The following is a 19,286-nucleotide window of genomic DNA, read 5'->3' as shown; positions in this document are numbered from 1 at the left end:
GTCCCCCAGATGCTCACCCACTGAGAGATCTGTGATCTGACCCAGTTCATTACCTAGTACTAGGTCTAGTATGGCATTTCCCCTGGTCGGCCTGTCCACATACTGTGACAGGAATCCGTCCTGGACACACTTAACAAACTCTGCCCCATCTAAACCCTTGGAACTAATCAGGTACCAATCAATATTAGGGAAGTTAAAGTCACCCATGATAACAACCCTTTTATTTTAGCACCTTTCCAAAATCTGCCTCCCAATCTGCTCCTCTGTATCTCTGCTGCTACCAGGGGGTCTATAGAATACCCCCAGTAGAGTAACTGCTCCCTTCCTGTTCCTGACTTCCACCCATATTGACTCAAAAGAGGATCCTGCTACATTACCCACCCTTTCTGTAGCTGTAATAGTATCCCTGACCAGTAATGCCACCCCTCCTCCCCTTTTTCCGCCCTCTCTATCTCTTTTAAAGCACTGAAATCCAGGAATATTGAGAATCCATTCCTGTCCTGGTGCCAGCCATGTCTCTGTAATGGCCACTACATCATAATTCCATGTATGTATCCAAGCTCTCAGTTCATCACCTTTGTTCCTGATGTTTCTTGCATTGAGGTACACACACTTAAGCCCTTCTGCCTTACTACCTTTACACCGTTTATTCTGCTTCTCTTTCCTCAAAGCCTCTCTATATGTTAGATCTGGCTTTACTCCATGCACTTCTTTCACTGCTCTATCGCTCTGGGTCCCATCCCCCTTGCAAATTAGTTTAAACCCTCCCGAACCATGCTAGCAAACCTACCTGCAAGGATATTGCTCCCCTTCGAGTTCAGGTGCAACCCGTCCAATCTGTACAGGTCCCATCTTCCCCAGAAGAGATCCCAATGATCCAAAAATCTAAAATCCTGCTCCCCGCACCAACTCCTCAGCCATACATTCAACTGCTATCTCCTCCAATTCTTACCATCACTGTCACGTAGCACTGGCAGTAATCCTGAGAACACCACCCTTGAGGTCCTGTTCTTCAGCCTTCCGCCTAGTTCACGAAACTCACACTTTAGGACCTCATCCCTCTTCTTGCCCATGTCGTTGGTCCCAACATGTATCATGACTTCTGGCTGCTTTCCCTCTCGTACCAGGATGTCATGCACCCGGTCAGAGACATCCCGGACCCTGGCACCCGGGAGGCAACAAACCATGCGGGTGTCCTTCTCACGTCCACAAAATCTCCTGTCTGCTCCCCTGACTATAGAGTCTCCAATGACGACAGCTCTCCTCTTCTCCGTCCCACCCTTCTGCACCACAGGGTCAGACTCAGTGCCGGAGGCCCTGCCACCGTGGCTCACGCCTGGTCGGTCGTCCCCGCCAACAGTATCCAGGACGGTAAACTTATTATTCAGGGGAATGGCTACAGGGGTGCTCTGCACTACCCGTCTGCTCACCTTCGCTTTCCCCCCTCTGACTGTCACCCAACGACCTGCTTCCGACAGGTATGACTACCTCCCTGTAGCTCTCATCTATGACTGCCTCATTCTCCCTTATGAGTCGAAGGTCATTCAGCTGCTGCTCCAGATTCCTTACACGGTCTTCCAGATCGCCCAGCCGTATGCACTTCTGGCAGATGTGACTCTGCGGGAGAGGGGCGTTCCCCTCAGACTGCCACATCTCACATGAGAGGCACATCACCCTCTCAGGAGACATTGTAAAAACTAACTGCGAGCTAGCTTGTCCTCCGCCTCTTCTCGTCGAAGCTTCTCGAGTCAAAGCCTCATAGCTCCACTCCTTCACTGGCCCACTCACGCACTGGCCGCTTTCCACTGACCGCTTCGCTTGAGCTATCTCTCTATTTATCTGTTTGAACTTTTCAAAATGTTTGGTCACCTGACCTCGACTAGTAATGTACTTAGTAAAATTCATTGCTCACAAACCTACTTGGACATTGGAAGTGTCTGACTGACTGGGCTGGTATCTCACAAGTTTGTACTTTTCCTGGTTAGGAGTGACAGCAAAGAGTGACAGCATAAACATATGTTAACAATGATTCCTTTGTCAAACACCACTCTTTGAGAACAATTGTTTATGCATAATACTATAAATTACCATGAACCTTGTTCTTTTGAAATACTCAGTGATAACTACCATTGAGAAATTGAATTTGTTTTGTTAAAATTGTAATGTCATTTATTAGTTTGAACAAACTAATTGATCAGAATAATAGGCTGGATCCTCCTGAACCCTGCTCACCAGTTGGAGTCACTTCGTGCCTTTTGCTGCATTCATCTGGTTGGGTTACAAAGGGCCCTCTGCATCCTGGAATTGTGGTAAAGTCTAAGCAACAACGTGGCTTCAAATAGTGTACTGCTGAAGCCACTGGACATCTCTGGCAGCCTTTGATGCACAAAGAGAGAGGGATGGGGGAGTAGACTATGGGAGTGTGGGGGTGCAATGTTGCTTTTTGTCAAAGTTTGCAATTGATTTGAAGAGTTTAAAATGTTTTTCATATCCTGCAACATTTGCAAAAGGTTAATGTAAATATATTTAAAAAAAGACTGCAATTTGACTTTTTAAACATTAAATAACACACACCAAACAGTTGGAAATGATTTAAAGACCATAAGACCATAAGACATAGGAGCAGAATTAGGTTAATCAGCCTATTGAGTCTGCTCTGCCATTTGATCATGGCTGATTTATATTTTACTCTCAACCACAATCTCCTTCCTTCTTCCCATAACTTCTAATTCCCAAACTAATCAAGAATCTATCAATCTCCACTTTAAATATAGCCAATGACTTGGCCTCCATAGCTGTCTGTGACAATGAATTCCACAAATTCACCACTCTCTGATTAAAGAAATTCTTCCTCATATTTGCTCTAAGGGGTCATCCTTGTATTCTGAGGGCTGTACCCTCTGGTCCTAAAGTTTCCCATTACCCTCTTCATGACCACGCTATCTAGGCCTTTCAATATTTGATAGATTTCACTGAGGTTGCACTCCCACCCCACCACCAGTGCTTCTCGTTCTTCTGCTTCTGGGCCTCTAGTCCAGTGAGAACTGGAATACATATTGCCTTTATATTATAGTCTTCTGGAAGTGAATGCTAACATTACATTTGACTTCTTTACTACCAACTCAACCTATAAGTTAACCTTTAGGGAATCCTGCACTAGGGCTCCCAAGACGTTTAACACCTCCAGTTTCTGAATTCGCTCCTTCTTTAGGAAATAGTTTACACCTTTATACCTTCTAGCAATTTGCATATTCATACACTTCACTGCACTGTTTACATCTGCCACTTCTTTGTCCATCCTCCTAATCTTCAACTGCCTCTATCAGATCAGTGCGGTTTAATCCATCTGTTCATGGTGACACCTATCTGCAGACCTTCCAGCTTCCCAAGCACCTTCTCCTTAGTATTCATGACTACATTCACTTCTGTCCTCTGACACTCTTTGTGAATTTCCACAGTAAGTCTCTTTTAAAATACTTATTCAGTTTGTCTGCCATTTCTTTGCCACCATTATGACTTCCAAAGTAAAAAAGTTAAACAAAATTTTCATGTAGGCTAGGAATCTCCATTAGAATGGGATCTTTGATGCTTTGCCTGGTCAACACAGGATTGTCCACTGTTGTCATTTCTCAGGCACTTGTTTCCAAATCACTTGCCAAAGAGAAATAGCTGGTCTGCTGCTGTGTTCACTCTTCTGAAGTATACTATGTGGATTAAATGTTACGAATGTTAATATCTTAATATCTAGTGATGATATATATTGATTGTGTCTTTTCCATGCAGGTTTTGCAGCTTGGTTCTGAGATTCTTCCACAGTACAAACAAGAAGCACCAAAGACTCCACCCCATATCATCCTGCATTACTGTGCATTCAAAACTTCCTGGGATTGGATTATTCTAATCCTGACCTTCTACACTGCAATCATGGTTCCATACAATGTCTCCTTCAAGACCAAACAAAACAATGTGACTTGGTTGGTGGTTGACAGCATAGTCGATGTAATCTTTTTGGTAGACATTGTCCTCAATTTTCATACCACTTTTGTTGGACCAGCAGGGGAAGTAATTTCAGATCCCAAACTCATCCGCATGAACTACTTGAAGACTTGGTTTGTAATAGATCTCCTCTCCTGTTTGCCATATGATGTTATCAACGCTTTTGAGAATGTTGATGAGGTGAGTATATGACAAGTTATTCTCTGAATTAATTTTTTTTAGATCAAAATTTATCTCAGGAATCAAGTAACTTACTTCAGATCCAGTGTAGAACTGGAAAATATATCTTTTTTTAAATCCAGAGTGTTGTCAATCATTCTTACTGGAATGTGTTTTTTATGGAAGCCAGAGATGCATGGAGTTATAATCCATTGAAAAATCCTCTTCAGCCCAACCTATCCATGCTGAAGAATCTTTCCCGAGCTAATTCTAATTGCCTGCTTTGGGCTTACTTCCTTCTAAACCTTTCCTATCTATCAACCTGCCCAAAGGTCTTTGAAATATTGTTATTGCACTTGCCTCTACTTCATCCTTTGTTAGCTCATACCATATACCCACCACCCACTGTGTGCAAAGCCTGCTCCAGAGGGCCCCTTTAAATCTTTCCCCCATATCTTAACCTATACCCTCTAGTTTTAGACTCATCCACACACAGAAAAAATCATCCACCTTATTTATGACCCTCAATTTTATAAACCTCTATAAGGTCACCCCATGGCCTCCTTAAAGCAGTATCTTTCTAATCTTTCTTTGTAACTCAAACCCTGCAGTCCCAGCAACATCCTTGTAAGTCTTACTTGCACCCTCTGTAACTTAATCAAATCCTTAGTCAATTGATTTCTGTCAGTGAACATGCAGGTAAATACAGAGCTGAACTTGTTGTCTTCAGGAAGGAGGACAATTAGAGGTGAAATAAATCTTTGCAGTTGAGGAATGATTTAAGGGAGGTTATTTTCACCTTCACTCTCTGTGCGGGTGATCAGCAAATTTATTCCTTCACAGGTCAGATCACAGAATACAAGAGTTGCAGTGTTATGCTGCAACTTTACAAAACACTGGTAAAGCTGCTTTTGATATGTTACATGTAATTCTGGTTGCTCTGCTATAGGAAGGATGTGATGGCACTTGAGAGAATGCAGAGAAAATTCAGCTAGAAGTTCTCTAAATTGGAGGACTTAATTTTGGTTAGCCATTCTCTGGAACCACAGAAAAATTGAAATTTTATTTGGAATCCACAAACCATTATTCCCAATTGAATACCACCATAGTGTATATTAGGACTATATGCTGAAGCATAATATGGATTATACTACTCATTGTGTCTCACTGAACATAATATGTTACTCTAAGAATTAGAATTCAAACACTCAAATGCATTTTGCAAATTGACAGATACGTTAGCAAATGTTTTCACATTCATTTTTATTAGTCTCTGCAAGTGCTGCTAAGACAATGGATGGGCTAATTTCAGATAACATGCAGGGACTTCTAAAAATCAAAGCACAAAGGATAAAGTATTTGAGAAATTCCTTAGTTTAAAACTAGGTAAATCAACAGGACTAATGGCCTGCATCCAAGGGTTTTAAAGGAAGTGGCTCCGGAGGTAGTGGCTGAAATTTTTTATACCTCACTAAGATCTGGAATGAAGACTTGAAAACAGCCAGTGCATTTCCTTTTTCAAAAAGGAAGGAAGACAAAGGTGTGGAACTAAAGGCCAGTCAGTTTGACATTTACTTTTAGCAAGATGCTAGGATAAATAATCAAGCAGGAAATAATTAATCACAGGAAAGCTGAATAAAATCAAACCTGCTTTCATAAAGTATAATTGCTCAAAGGGAGGTGATAGAAGGGAACTTGTAGATGTAGCATATTTAGATTTCCAAAAGGAATTGACAAGACCATAAGACATAGGAGCAGAATTAGGTCATTTGGCCTATCGAGTCGGCTCTGCCACTTCATCATGGCTGATCCAATTTTCCTCTCAGCCCCAATCATCTGCCTTCTCCCTGTATCCCTTCATCAGAATCAGGTTTATTATTACCGGCGTGTGATGTGAAATTTGTTAACTCAGCAGCAGCAGTTCAATGCAATACATAATCTAGCAGAGAAAAAAGAAGAACTAAAAATAATAATAAATAAATAAATAAACAAGTTATTCAATTACGTGTATGGAATAGGTTAAAAAAGTACAGAAACAGAAATACTGTATATTAAAAAAAAGTGAGGTAGTGTCCAAAGAGTCAATGTCCATTTAGGAATCGGATGGCAGAGGGAAAGAAGCTGTTCCTGAATTGCTAAGTGTGTGCCTTCAGGCTTCTGTACCTCCTACCTGATGGTAACAGTGAGAAAAAGGCATGCCCTGGGTGCTGGAGGTCCTTAATAATGGATGCTTTTCTGAGACACCACTCCTTGAAGATGTCCTGGGTACTTCGTAGGCTAGTGCCCAAGATGGAGCTGACTAGATTTACAAACTTCTGCAGCTTCTTTCGGTCCTGTGCAGTAGCCCCTCCATACCAGACAGTGATGCAGCCTGTCAGAATGCTCTCCACGGTACAACTATAGAAGTTTTTGAGTGTATTTGTTGACATGCCAAATCTCTTTAAACTCCTAATAAAGTATAGCCACTGTCTTGCCTTCTTTATAACTACATTGATATGTTGGGACCAGGTTAGATCCTCAGAGATCTTGACACTCAGGAACTTGAAGCTGCTCACTCTCTCCACTTCTGATCCCTCTATGAGGGATCGGTCATGCCCTGACCAATCAGGTATCTATCAACCTCTGTCTTAAACATACATAAAGACTTGGCCTCCACCGCTGCCTGTGGCAAAGAGTTCCACATATTCACCACTATCTGGCTAAAGAAATTCCTTCTCATCTCAATTATAAAAGAACGCCCATCTATCCTGTGGCTATGTACTCTGGTCTTAGACTCTCCCACCATAGGAAACATCTTCCCCACATCCACTTTACCAAGGCCTTTCACCATTCGATAGGTTTCACTGAGATCACCCCTCATTCTTCTGAATTCTAGTGAATACAGGCCCAGAGTCATCAAACACTCTTCATATGACAAGCCATTCAGTCCTGAAATCATTTTCGTGAACTTCCTTTGAACCCTCTCCAGTTTCAGTGCATCCTTTCTAAGGGGCCAAAACCTGCTCACAATTATCCAAGTGAGGTCTCACCAGTGCTTAGTAAAGTCGCAACATGACATCCTTGCTTTTATATTCTAGTCCTCTTGAAATGAATGCTAACACCTTCCTCACCACAGACTCAACCTGCAAATTAACCTTTAGGGAATCCTGCAGAAGGACTCTCAAGTCCCTTTGTGCTTAATTTTTTTGTATTTTCTCTCCATTTAGAAAACAGTCAACCCGTTCATTTCTTCTACCAAAGTGCATGACCGTACACTTCCCAACACTATATTCCATCTGCCATTTCATTGCCCATTCTCCTAATCTGTTTTAGTCCTTTTGTAGCCTCTTCTCTTTCTCAGAACTACCTGCCCCTCCACCTACCTTCTTACTGTCTGAAAACTTTGCATCAATTCCATCATTGAAATCATTGACATATAATATAAAAAGAATCAGTGCCAACACAGACCTCTGTGGAACACACTCGTCGCCAGCAGCCAGTCAGAAAAGGCTCCCTTTATTCCCACTCTTTGCCCCGTGCCAATCAGCCACTGTATTATCCATGCTGGAATCATTTCTGTAAAACTATGGGCTCCTAGCTTATTAAGCAGACTCATGTGTGACACCTTGTCAAAAGCCTTCTGAAAATCCAAACACACAACATCCACTGATTCTCTTTTTTCTCTCTTGCTTGTTATTTCTTCAAACAATTCCAACAGATCTGTCAGGTAAGATTTTCCGTCGAAGAAACCATGTTTCCTAATCAGCTCCAGCATCTTCCCATCCACTGAGGTCAGACTAACTAGCTTATAATTTCCTTTCTTCTGCCTCTCTCTCATCTTGAATAGTGGAGTGACATTTGCAATTTTCCAGTCTATTGGTACCATTCCAGAATCTAGTGATTGTTGAACAATCATTACTAATGCCCCCACAATCTCTTCAGCCACCTCTTTCAGAACCTTGGGATGTACACCATCTGGTCCAGCTGACTTGTCTACCTTCAGACCTTTCAGTTTCCCAAGAACCGCCTCTCTAGTTCTGAGAACGTCACACACTTCATGACCCCTGACACCTGGAACTTCCACCATTCGGACATAATTGACCTTAAAGGGGCCTGACAGGGTAGATATTGAGATGCTTCCACTAATTCCGGTTCATTGCACAGCACCCAATCCAGAATACAGTAGCTGATCCCCTAGTGGGCTCAACCATAAACTACTCTGGAAAGCCATCTCATAGGCATTCTAGAAACCCCTCCTCTTGGAATCCCACACCAACCTGATTTGCCCAATCTACCTGCATATCGAAATTCCCCATGACTATCGTAACATTGCCCTTTTGTCATGTATTTTCTATCTCCCAATGCAACTGTAGACCATATCCTCACTACTGTTTGTGACCTGGTCTCCCATCAAGGTCTTTTTACCCTTGCAATTCCTTAGCTCTATCCACAATGATTCAACATCTTCTGACCCCAAGTCACCTCTTTCTAAGGACTTGCTTTCAATTTTTACCAACAGAACAATGCTGCTTCCCTGCCTTCCTGCCTGTCCTTTCGATACAAGTGAACACAGCGAGAACGTTGATCTCCCTTTGATTAAGGTGCAACCCATCCTGCTTGTACAGGTCCCACCTTTTCCAGAAATGGTCTAAATGACCAAGGAACTTAAAACACCACCTCTTCCATCCCTTCAGCCACACATCTGACCTATCCTTCTATACTGGTACGTCATTAGCTCATGCAGAGATTAGTCATTGAGGTCCTGATTTTTAATGGCTACCTTGTTCCCAAAGCACACATTACAGGACTTTATCTGTTCTCTTACCTATGAAACAGAGGACAGCACCAATTTGTCATCATCATTCAGGGTGGTGGGAGAGGCTTTGTGTGCGTGTTTTGGGTGGGTGCAAGAGGCTGCTGCCAACTCTGGCTCCAATTTTTCTGTGCATTGTGTTTTGTTCTCTCTCTTTCATTTTGTTCACTGTTCCTGATGGTATGACTTCTCACAGGAACTTTTAAATTGTTTGTATCCATTAAATTGTTCCAGATTAAAAACATTAGTTAATAATGGGTTGTTTGATGAATTTAGAGGAAATCCCTGTTTTTTTTCCCTAATCTGCATATATATTAAGTGTCTTTCCACTGAGAACAAGGCTGCTGGAAAATTTGAATTGTATCTTCTAAATTGATTTCAGGTTTTATTATGGTCCAAACATTTTGAGATGAATGCAAAGTTCTAAATTGTGCTACCACTAATTATGGTACTTCACTTTTTTTTGCATTGATTTGTCATATGGAAAATTGTTTTTTATATTGTGTTACAATAATTTAAGACATTTGCATTCTTGAGTTACACGTGCTGCTTTATAATTGTTTTCCCTTTTGCCTTCTACTTTTTCCATTTGCATGCTACTTTAATTATGTGACTTGATCCTCTTCTGAATGCCCAATGGGCTGTGAAGAATTGGAACCATCGTGCTCTAACTAAAGTAGGCTTTGTGTTTTCTAATATATCTTTAATGTGCTTTCTTTAGTAGTTGAAAATAATAATGGTTTGCACTTTTAAGTCTTTTCTTTGCATTACTAGGTATTGGTATTTGAACAAAATGTTTTATTTTTGCTCTGTTCACTGCTCAGTGTATGTAATGAATTTGGAGTAAGGATGGTATAGTTTCAATGAATAAAAGTGTGCCTTAACATCTTAAAGCTTAGTTTGTTTACTAATTATCAAATGAAATCATTTAATTACAGTCAGCATACTAATGTGTAATATTTCTTTTTAATGTAATCATCGTGCCATTTTTAGCATATTTTGCAGTTTTTAAAGCATTTTCACAATTTGTTTGCCCACACAAACACAACGTGGGATTGTAGACAGCATTAAAAATTGCTTGGCTTTTTCTGTAATGATATAATTTCCAATAATTCTGTGAAAATGGTTGGATAGGTGCCAGTTGCTAAACTGTTGAAAACTGTGAAAATAGGAATAGCAATTCACACATGAAATATAGAATTGCAGCTAATGCTTCTGCATTTCTTTAAATATGTTCTTAAGATTACACAAAAATGCAGGAATAATATGATCATCATATTTGTGAGTGCAATTGAGTTCTAGAAGATATTTTGATTTATTCCATAAATTAGAATGACTCATTCTTACTTGCTATTCCACATTGAGGACCCAATAGTCATAACTCACTGTGTTTTAGGTATTTTGCCTCTCCACTTCAATCTCTTGATAATACTTTGTTTTACGTCCTTGAAAGTTGAAACTGTCATTAATTATTCAAATTAGTCTGTGCAGGGTTTAGATTTGCATATGCAAACAGACAAGTACATTTTCACACCTCAGCCAAATGGAGGTATTTGTATCTTTATAAGAACAAAAGTAATGTGAAAGACTCCAGTTTGAGTATTAACAATCATTCTGATAGGCAAAAGAAGTTTGAGATGGGTGGACTGGTTGTAAATTAAGAAGAAGTGAATATGGAATATCTTCACAACATGGTGCATTCTTTGTCATTTTTGTGACAGTGGGTTTTTGAGTATTGTCATTGTCCCATCCGGAAGGAGCAGGGTTCTTTATTGGTATATTTAATTTGAGTACCCACAACGTCTTTGAGAATTATGAATTAAAATTCGATAGATGCTGCAGAAACCTGATGTCTCATTTCTCCTGCAATATCCTTTCACACCTCTGGCTGCAGTATCTCCCTTCCTTTCCCAAAGCACCTAGCGCCCACTCCACCAACACATTCCCCCAACACTAATCATTTGCTTCCCCTTTGATAGTTCCTCATTGGAATACAATCCAGTTTAACACATTTTGCCCCACAAATCTATTCTACAATTTGTAGATCAAGGCTGCTATATGGACTAACCATATTCTTTGCCCAATGTCCCTTTAATTGCCACAAAAATCTGTCACTTTGAGATTTGATGTTATCAGCTGAGCATGTCATTATTAGGATGCTGAACCTGTATAAAAGTTTTATAATTTCTTTCTTGAAACTACAAGGTTTAATTTTTAGGCAATACCCAGTTTCCCAGAGTTCTCAAATTGTAAGTTTCTCTCTGTTCAATTTATTTGTTCCCCTTACTTTATAAAAACTGTGACCTGTGCCAGGAACTGTACCACTAATTGGTTTATTATTGTCACATGTATTGAAATACTGTGATGAGCTTTTGGCTGCATGTCATCCTGACGGGTCATTCCATACATAAGTACATCAAGGAAGTACGAAACATTACAATAGTATGCATAAGAACGTTTCTTCCTCCCAAACATAATCTTGTCTTTGGACAAACAGACTGCAGATGCTGGAATCTGGAGCATAAAACTGCTGAAGGAACTCAGCTAGCCAGGCATCATCTGTCAAGGGAAATGGATAGTTGATATTTTAGTTCAAGACATTCATCTGGACTGGCCATGACTAAAACGGTTTTCCTCTGCAGATGCTGCCATGGTGTTCCCTTAATAGCTTGTTCTTTTGCTCCACAATCTTTTATTTCCCATGTCTCTGGAAAGGCTACTCATTCCATTGCAGTCCTTATCTTCTATTAGATCCCTCCTGTGATGTCCAAACCTCTCTTTTTTAAATGTACAAAAGCAGTACAAAAGTTAAAAAAAAAGCAATTCTGATGTATACAGCCATTGAGATAGTTAAAATGTTCTGTCAGTACTAATTTCAGTACATGTGCATTTACACGTACTGTTTGGTTTTTGCAGGGTATCAGCAGTCTCTTCAGCTCTCTGAAAGTTGTGAGGCTTCTTCGTCTAGGCCGAGTAGCACGAAAGTTGGACCATTACATTGAATATGGAGCAGCTGTGCTGGTGCTTCTTGTGTGTGTCTTTGGTCTTGCTGCTCATTGGTTGGCTTGCATCTGGTACAGCATTGGGGATTATGAAGTGATCGATGAAGAATTAAACAGAGTCAGAACTGATAGCTGGCTATATCAGTTGGGAGAAACCATAGGAATGCCGTATCATTTTAATACAAGTGGAACAGAAAAGTGGGAAGGTGGACCAAGTAAAGACTCTGTGTATATTGCCTCACTCTACTTCACAATGACCAGCCTCACCAGTATTGGGTTCGGTAACATTGCTCCAACAACTGACGGCGAGAAGATTTTTGCAGTGGCTATGATGATGATTGGTTGTAAGTACTCACAAAGGGTTTACTACATACAGTATTTCTCCATAAATTTCATAATCATGATGCTAATTAATTTATGTGAATGGATTAGGATATAATTAATTTAAAAGCAACACCTGCATTAATAACAAAACTAATGGCCCCCCCCCCAAAGACTTAGTTATTATTGGTACAAAATATCATGGAATTTACAAATGAAAACAAATTAAAAATCAGAGAATGACCGAAACCTTCACTTTTTCAAATGTAAAGGTTTCCCAAATAAATATGTCCACTCATTTCAAACATAATGCCTTCCATGTTCAACTGTTATAAATTATGGAAAGCATGCCCCTTTCTCTCAAATGCACTTATTGTTTAAAAATATGTTATTTAAGTTTTCATTAGTGCAATATATTAATGTACTGGTCTACATGGACATGAAGAATAAGGTGAAGGTATTTACTCTACTGAAAACTGTACCAGAAACTTTAAGACACAGATTTGTAGGAACTACATTTTCAACAGCCTAGATAACATTAAAGTATATCTGGAGCGGGTATCAAAGATACTGTGTAAGAGGTACTTTATGGAAGCAGACACAGATCTTATTTCAGAAAATTTGACGTATCAGTTACCTTGGTTACTATAGCTATTCTCATGATAATTTTCAGTATATAATTTGCACTGTGGAAGGTGATGGTCCACAGTTACTTTCTCATTCAGCTTTCCTCATTGTTTTCTCTTTCAACCCACAATAGTCTTGAATGCTACAACCTAATTTTACTAAACAACCTTTATTGGCTTTTTCTGATCAGACTGTCTGTATGCTAATACACTGAAAGACCTCGCAGTTCATAGCAATAATTGTATGTTGAAAGACACTGTTGGTAAACTCATGTACTTTACATAATTTCTTAAATCGTAAAAGTATAGTACTTGTTTTGCTCATATTGTCCCTGGGAAATGTAAGGAAGGTGTTTGCCTTGCTGAAAATGCATGTCAGATTGAGTTTTATCTTGTAAACTGACTGAAACTGAGGATGCTCCCTTTGATAGTCTGAGCAGAGTTGGAGGCACAAAAATCACTGATATGTGACCTTCAGGTTTGATTTAAAAATTTCCATCTCTTATGATTTTGATCACCCTTACTCTATATTCTGAATTTGAGGAAATAACAGGCAGAATAGACAAAGGAGAGTCAGTGGATCTTGTTGATTTGGATTTTCAGAAGGCCTTTGACAAGGTGCCGCACATGAGGCTGCTTAACAAGGTAAGAGCCCATGGTATTACAGAAAAGATACTAGCATGGTTGGCTGAGACAAAGAGTGGGAGTAAAGGGCGCCTTTTCTGGTTGGCTGCTGGTGTGTCACAGGGGTCAGTGTTGGGACCCCTTCTTTGCATGTTATACAGTATGTCAGTGATTTGGATGAGGGAATTAATGTTTTTGTGGCCAAGTTTGTGGACCATACAAAGATGGGTGGAGGTGCTGGTAATGTTGAGGAAGCAGGGTGTCTGGAGATGGATTTGGACAGATTAGGGGAATGGACAAATAAGTGGCAGATGGAATATGGTATAGAGAAATGCATGGTCCTTCACTTTGGCAGAAGGAGTAAAGCTGTGGACTATTTTCTAAATGGGGAGAAAATTTTAAAAAAATCAGAGATGCAAAGGAACTTGTGAGTCCTTGTGCAGGATTCCCTAAAGGTTAACTTGCAGCTTGAGCAATGTTAACATTAATTTTGAGAGGACTAGAACACAAAAGCAAAGATATAATGCTGAGCAACACACATAAAAGTTGCTGGTGAACGCAGCAGGCCAGGCAGCATCTCTAGGAAGAGGTACAGTCGACGTTTCGGGCCAAGACCCCTTGTCAGGACTAACTGAAAGAAGAGCTAGTAAGGGATTTGAAAGTGGGAGGGGGAGGGGGAGGTCCGAAATGATAGGAGAAGACAGGAGGGGGAGGGATGGAGCCAAGAGCTGGACAGTTGATTGGCAAAAGGGATATGAGAGGATCATGGGACAGGCTGTGATAGCGAGTCTGAGTTAAAATGTAGTCGAAAAGTTGAAGAGCCGAAGAAATTACAGATGGGAAGCAGTGAGAGATGGTTTCACTGAACTCCGGTCAAAGAGAAGATTTAAACTTCTTCAGTATAGGCATCACCGGAAGAGGCTTCGCAGTAGTGTATTTAAAAACGCAAACTCGAAATCTGCAGACGCTGGAATTTCAAGCAACACACATAAAAGTTGCTGGTGAGGCTTTATAAGGCATTGGGCAGTCCGCACTTGTGGTATTGTGAGTAGTTATGGGCCCCTTATCTAAGAAAAGATGTGCTGGCATTGGAGAGGATCCAGAAGGGGTTCACAAGAATGATCCTGAGAATGAAAAGGATAACATATGAAGAGCATTTGATTGTTCAGGTCAACCTTCACTAATCGGGCACCATTGGGACCTGAGGAGTGCTGGATTAGTGAAAATGCCGAATTACAGAAGAATCGCATTAAGCATAATCAGTGCTGGATTATCGAAGGAACCGGATTACAGGTAGTCAGATTAGTGAAGGTCGACCTGTACTGAGTCTACTCACTAGAATTTAGAAGAATGAAGGGGAGGGGGACAAATTTTACTGAAACTGATTGAATGTTGAGCGGCCTAGATAGGGAAATGTGGAGAGGATGTTTCCTGTAGTGGGCGAGTCTAGAACCAAAGGGCACTGCCTCAGCATTGAGGGCTGTCAACATAGAGAAGAGATGAGGAACATTTCTTTAGCTATAAGGTAGTGAATCAGAAGAATTCATTGCCACAAACAGCAGTGCAGGCAAATTCATTGAGTATATTTAAGGTGAGGGTTGACAGGTTCTTGATTAATCAGGGCATTAAAGATTACGGGAGGAAGGCAGAAGAATGGGGTTGAGAGGAATAATAAATCAGTCATGATGGAATGGTGGAGCATACTTGATGGACCAAACCCAATAATATCTCATTAAGGCTTCTTGTTCAATTCCGCAATCTAATTGTTATACAACTGCAGCTGTGCTTTCAGCTGCCAAGCTACCTTCAGTTCCATGTACTTAGCTCAGGAACTCACTCAGTTCAAAGTTCAATAGTATAAAGTAAACTATTTATCAAAGTACACATACAGTACATCACCATATGCTACCTTGAGGTTCATTTTCTTGCAGGCATTCACAGTAAATTAGAAACAAAAAGCACAATAGAATCAATGAAAAACTGCATACAAGACAGACCAATAACAGACACCAATCTGTGCAAATAGAAAAAGAAGAGGATTAATAATAATAATAATAATAAATAAGCAATAAATTGAGAACATGAAATGAAGAGTCCTTGAAAGTAAGTTGATAGCTTGCGAATACTTAACGGCTTATCTATCCACTTCTCTGTCTCTACTTACTCTTAAAATAAAGGTTTTTTATCTTTTTGTAACGTTTAAAGGTGGTTGGCAGACCAACATAAGGTGCATTACCGCCACCTACTGTGTTGGAGTGTAGAGCAAAGAGACAGGAAGTACATCCATTAAATTTCTCTCCTCCCAAAAAACTCAAATCATATCGAAGTCCAGTGCTTTTCAGAAAGTCAAATACAGTATGCACTTATGTACATTACTATGGCAGTGATATCCTAACACATTTTCCATGTTAAACTGTCTGCCACAAAGATCTCAATTTAGTAATTAGATATTTCCTTTGCACTTCTTCCCTCCTTTTATATCCATCTACCAGTTGAGTTCCCACCATCCTCCGAATTTTATATAAATGCTATCCTTTCTTTTCCTTATCCCAACTTTGTAGGCACAGTGATCAAATAGACTATTTAATTATGAATTTCACCTCCCCTTTATGTAAAGGAACCTATGACATTTCTATCCTTAATTTTAAGTGATTGCTCAGCTAGAGTGTCCTCCACCTCATTTCCTTTAATCCCCACACGGGCAGGGATCCATAAGAAAAGTATACACAAGCCTAGGCCCTGTAGCCTCAATAGATGTCCAATCTGAAGAAGAACATCTAGCCCACAATTTGAAATACCTGTTTTAATAGATGTCAAAAATGAAGAATGAATCAGAGCACAGAAGTACATAATCAGGCATACTTCTTAGACCTATTCTAAGGCTAAAATGATAGCAACCATCTCAGACATGAATACTGATACTTTGTCAGATGTTGTTGTTGTTCGTCCATCGTCGTTGTCGATGAAGACCTCGACACCATTATGATAATGATGGTGTCGAGACTAGCGCGTGATTTGGATTGAAGTGAGGGAGAGTTGCGCAGCATCAGCCTCACTCTCTCTTCCCAATTCCCATCTGGATCCAGTGGCAAGACAGAGTCGAGACGGCTGGAGATGGGACTAGGCGCAGTGGATGACCAGGACGTCTTCTGTGTCTTGTCCTGCTCTACACGTTCCATGACGCTTGCAGAGACCGCCTTCTTGACCATTGGACCTTCCATTGGTCTCGTCCGCTCAATCCGCCGGAGTCTGTCTTCACATGCTGGGATAGACAACTCCCTGATCTCACCGAGGGTTTGAGACCCCGTCGGCTACCCTCACCTGGTTTAGCCGGCTTGTCGAAGCCGTTGCCCAGGGTGTGGCAGCTGTCACATGCAAACAGCTACAGGGAGCCACAGGTGAGAGCTGAGTGCCAGGTGGGGACCAAAGGTGGACTAACCGCCCTGAAAAGGACGCGACATGTTCCCCCACCGGAGGTGCTACCCCTTCCTGACACCCCATACACCCCACTTTGTCTGATAATCTTTTCTTAATATACACTCAAAACTTTGAATCATAAACAGAAACACCTGTACGACCTGACGATGGATCTTCTGAACAATCTGTGTAGGTGTAGATATGTGAGAAGCCATAATATCTGCCTTGCATATATTGCTGAACTTCCTATGCCACTGATATACAAATATTCTTCTTCTTGATCTCTTCTTGAAGGCTTAAATCAGCCACAGGCAAAGGCAAAATCCATGGAGGAGTGACAGAAACAGGTACACTGGGACCATATTCCACATTAAACAACCCAAGGTTTTGTGCCCAGTCATTTCCCACCCACCCAAACTGAAGACTTTATGAATACAGTGCTCCTACCACTGTACTAATCTTGCCAATGTTTGACAGCCAACTTAATGTCCTCATTAATGCAATAAACCACTGCTAAATTTAACCTGTGTAGGTGTAAAGGTACTTCATACAGTCATGCTAAAATTGGGGATGATTTAATAGCACAACAACATAATCTTAATGCTTGAGATTGAACTTATCTAGAGACTTTAAGATCGCTAGTGAGGCTGATGCATAGGCAACCCATCCATAATCAAAGACAGATCTGATTAAAACAAAAACAACAGGAATTCTGCAGATGCTGGAAATTCAAGCAACACACATCAAAGTTGCTGGTGAACACAGCAGGCCAGGCAGCATCTCTAGGAAGAGGTACAGTCGACGTTTCAGGCCAAGACCCTTCGTCAGGACTAACTGAAGGAAGAGTGAGTAAGGGATTTGAAAGTTGGAGGGGGAGGGGGAGATCCAAAGTGATAGGAGAAGACAGGAGGGAGAGGGATAGAGCCAAGAGCTGGACAGGTGATAGGCAAAAGGGGATACAAGAGGATCATGGGACAGGAGGTCTGGGAAGAAAGACAGGGGGGGGGGACCCAGAGGATGGGCAAGAGGTACATTCAGAGGGACAGAGGGAGAAAAAGGAGAGTGAGAGAAAGAATGTGTGCATAAAATAAGTAACAGATGGGGTACGAGGGGGAGGTGGGGCCTAGCGGAAGTTAGAGAAGTCGATGTTCATGCCATCAGGTTGGAGGCTGCCTGGCCTGCTGCGTTCACCAGCAACTTTGATGTCTGATTAAAACAATATACTTTTGTTTAAGTGATCTCCGACTCACACCACAATCACACCCTGAGCACATTAAGGGCTTTTTAACGCTTCTTTAGAATTTTATTCACATGCACCTTCCATGTTAGCCTTGTGTCCATCCACAAACCAAGGAACTTTATCACTGACTCTTGATTAAGAGATTTACCATATAACTTGAGATAAATTGTGAGTGTAGTTTCCTTTTAGGAAAACAAGTAACTTTTTGCAACAGGAAATTTAAACCCCCACCCTCTACTTCATTATTAGCTGCCTACATTTTCCTAACTATATCTATATACTACTAAAACTCTCATGCTCTGTCTGTCTGTTTGTTTGTGACCTCCAATTAGCGCAAACGGTGCATTACAGCGGCACTTATTTTTGGCTAAACCTAATTAAAATGCGCTAACTTACAGAATGCAGGCAAGGTTCAGGGTTATATATTCGTATAAAATTGCTCATTCGCCAAAAATCAACAGGCTGCCTTTCACCTGAGACCCGATGGCCATCATGGAAATCGGGAGGCCACAGCCCGACGCATGTGCGCGGCCAGCCTCAGCAGTGTCTCACGATGCTCACAGAGCCGCCTCTACCTTCCATGGAGACCGTGATGTCACAGCTCGATGCATGTGTGCGGCCAGCCTCAGCGGCTTGGAGGCTTTGGTGTTACTGCTTCCTATCTTCTATCAAGCATTAGGGTAAAAATATATGGATAGCCTAATTATGCTGCGTGGAAAGAGAAGGGGACATTATGGTCAAGAGATGACACCAAACGTCGTTGGGAAGTGGCAAGGAGAGGGAGAGAAAAACAATCGGATAAGGCCAGGGCCGCATGACTCCAGGACCAAAGAGTCAGGACAAAAAAGATGGGAGAAGACGAGACAGAGGAGGACAGGCATGCACATCTCCAAAATGACAACAATAGGCACAGACGGAGGAGAGAACAAGAATCCGATCAGGCCAGGGCCGCACGACTCCAGGATCAGAAAGAAAGAACAAATGGTAAAAGAGATGAAGAGACGAAGGATGAAAGGGCTGTGCGTCTCCAGAATGACAAAAACAGGCAGAGAAGGAGGAGAGAGGAAGAGGCAGAGGAGAAAAGGAAAGATCAACTAGAGAATATGCGG

The 19,286-nt window shown here is 41.1% G+C and overlaps 1 protein-coding gene across 1 annotated transcript in view; it reads left to right on the top strand.

Annotated features, from left to right (window-relative positions):
- Positions 1–19,286, top strand: part of kcnh1a (potassium voltage-gated channel, subfamily H (eag-related), member 1a) — a 276,378-nt gene that overhangs the window by 56,125 nt on the left and 200,967 nt on the right. Inside the window, exons 6-8 of the mRNA XM_072266862.1 lie at positions 3,784–4,176; positions 9,597–9,623; positions 11,864–12,293. Coding sequence (XP_072122963.1) covers positions 3,784–4,176; positions 9,597–9,623; positions 11,864–12,293 — 850 coding nt within the window. The remainder of the gene's footprint in view (positions 1–3,783; positions 4,177–9,596; positions 9,624–11,863; positions 12,294–19,286) is intronic.

The sequence above is a fragment of the Mobula birostris genome, chromosome 8 (assembly GCF_030028105.1).
Source record: "Mobula birostris isolate sMobBir1 chromosome 8, sMobBir1.hap1, whole genome shotgun sequence".
Lineage (NCBI taxonomy): Eukaryota > Metazoa > Chordata > Chondrichthyes > Myliobatiformes > Myliobatidae > Mobula > Mobula birostris.
The sequence above is the reverse complement of the archived record's forward strand: the minus strand, read 5'-3'. Positions and strand labels throughout refer to the sequence as shown.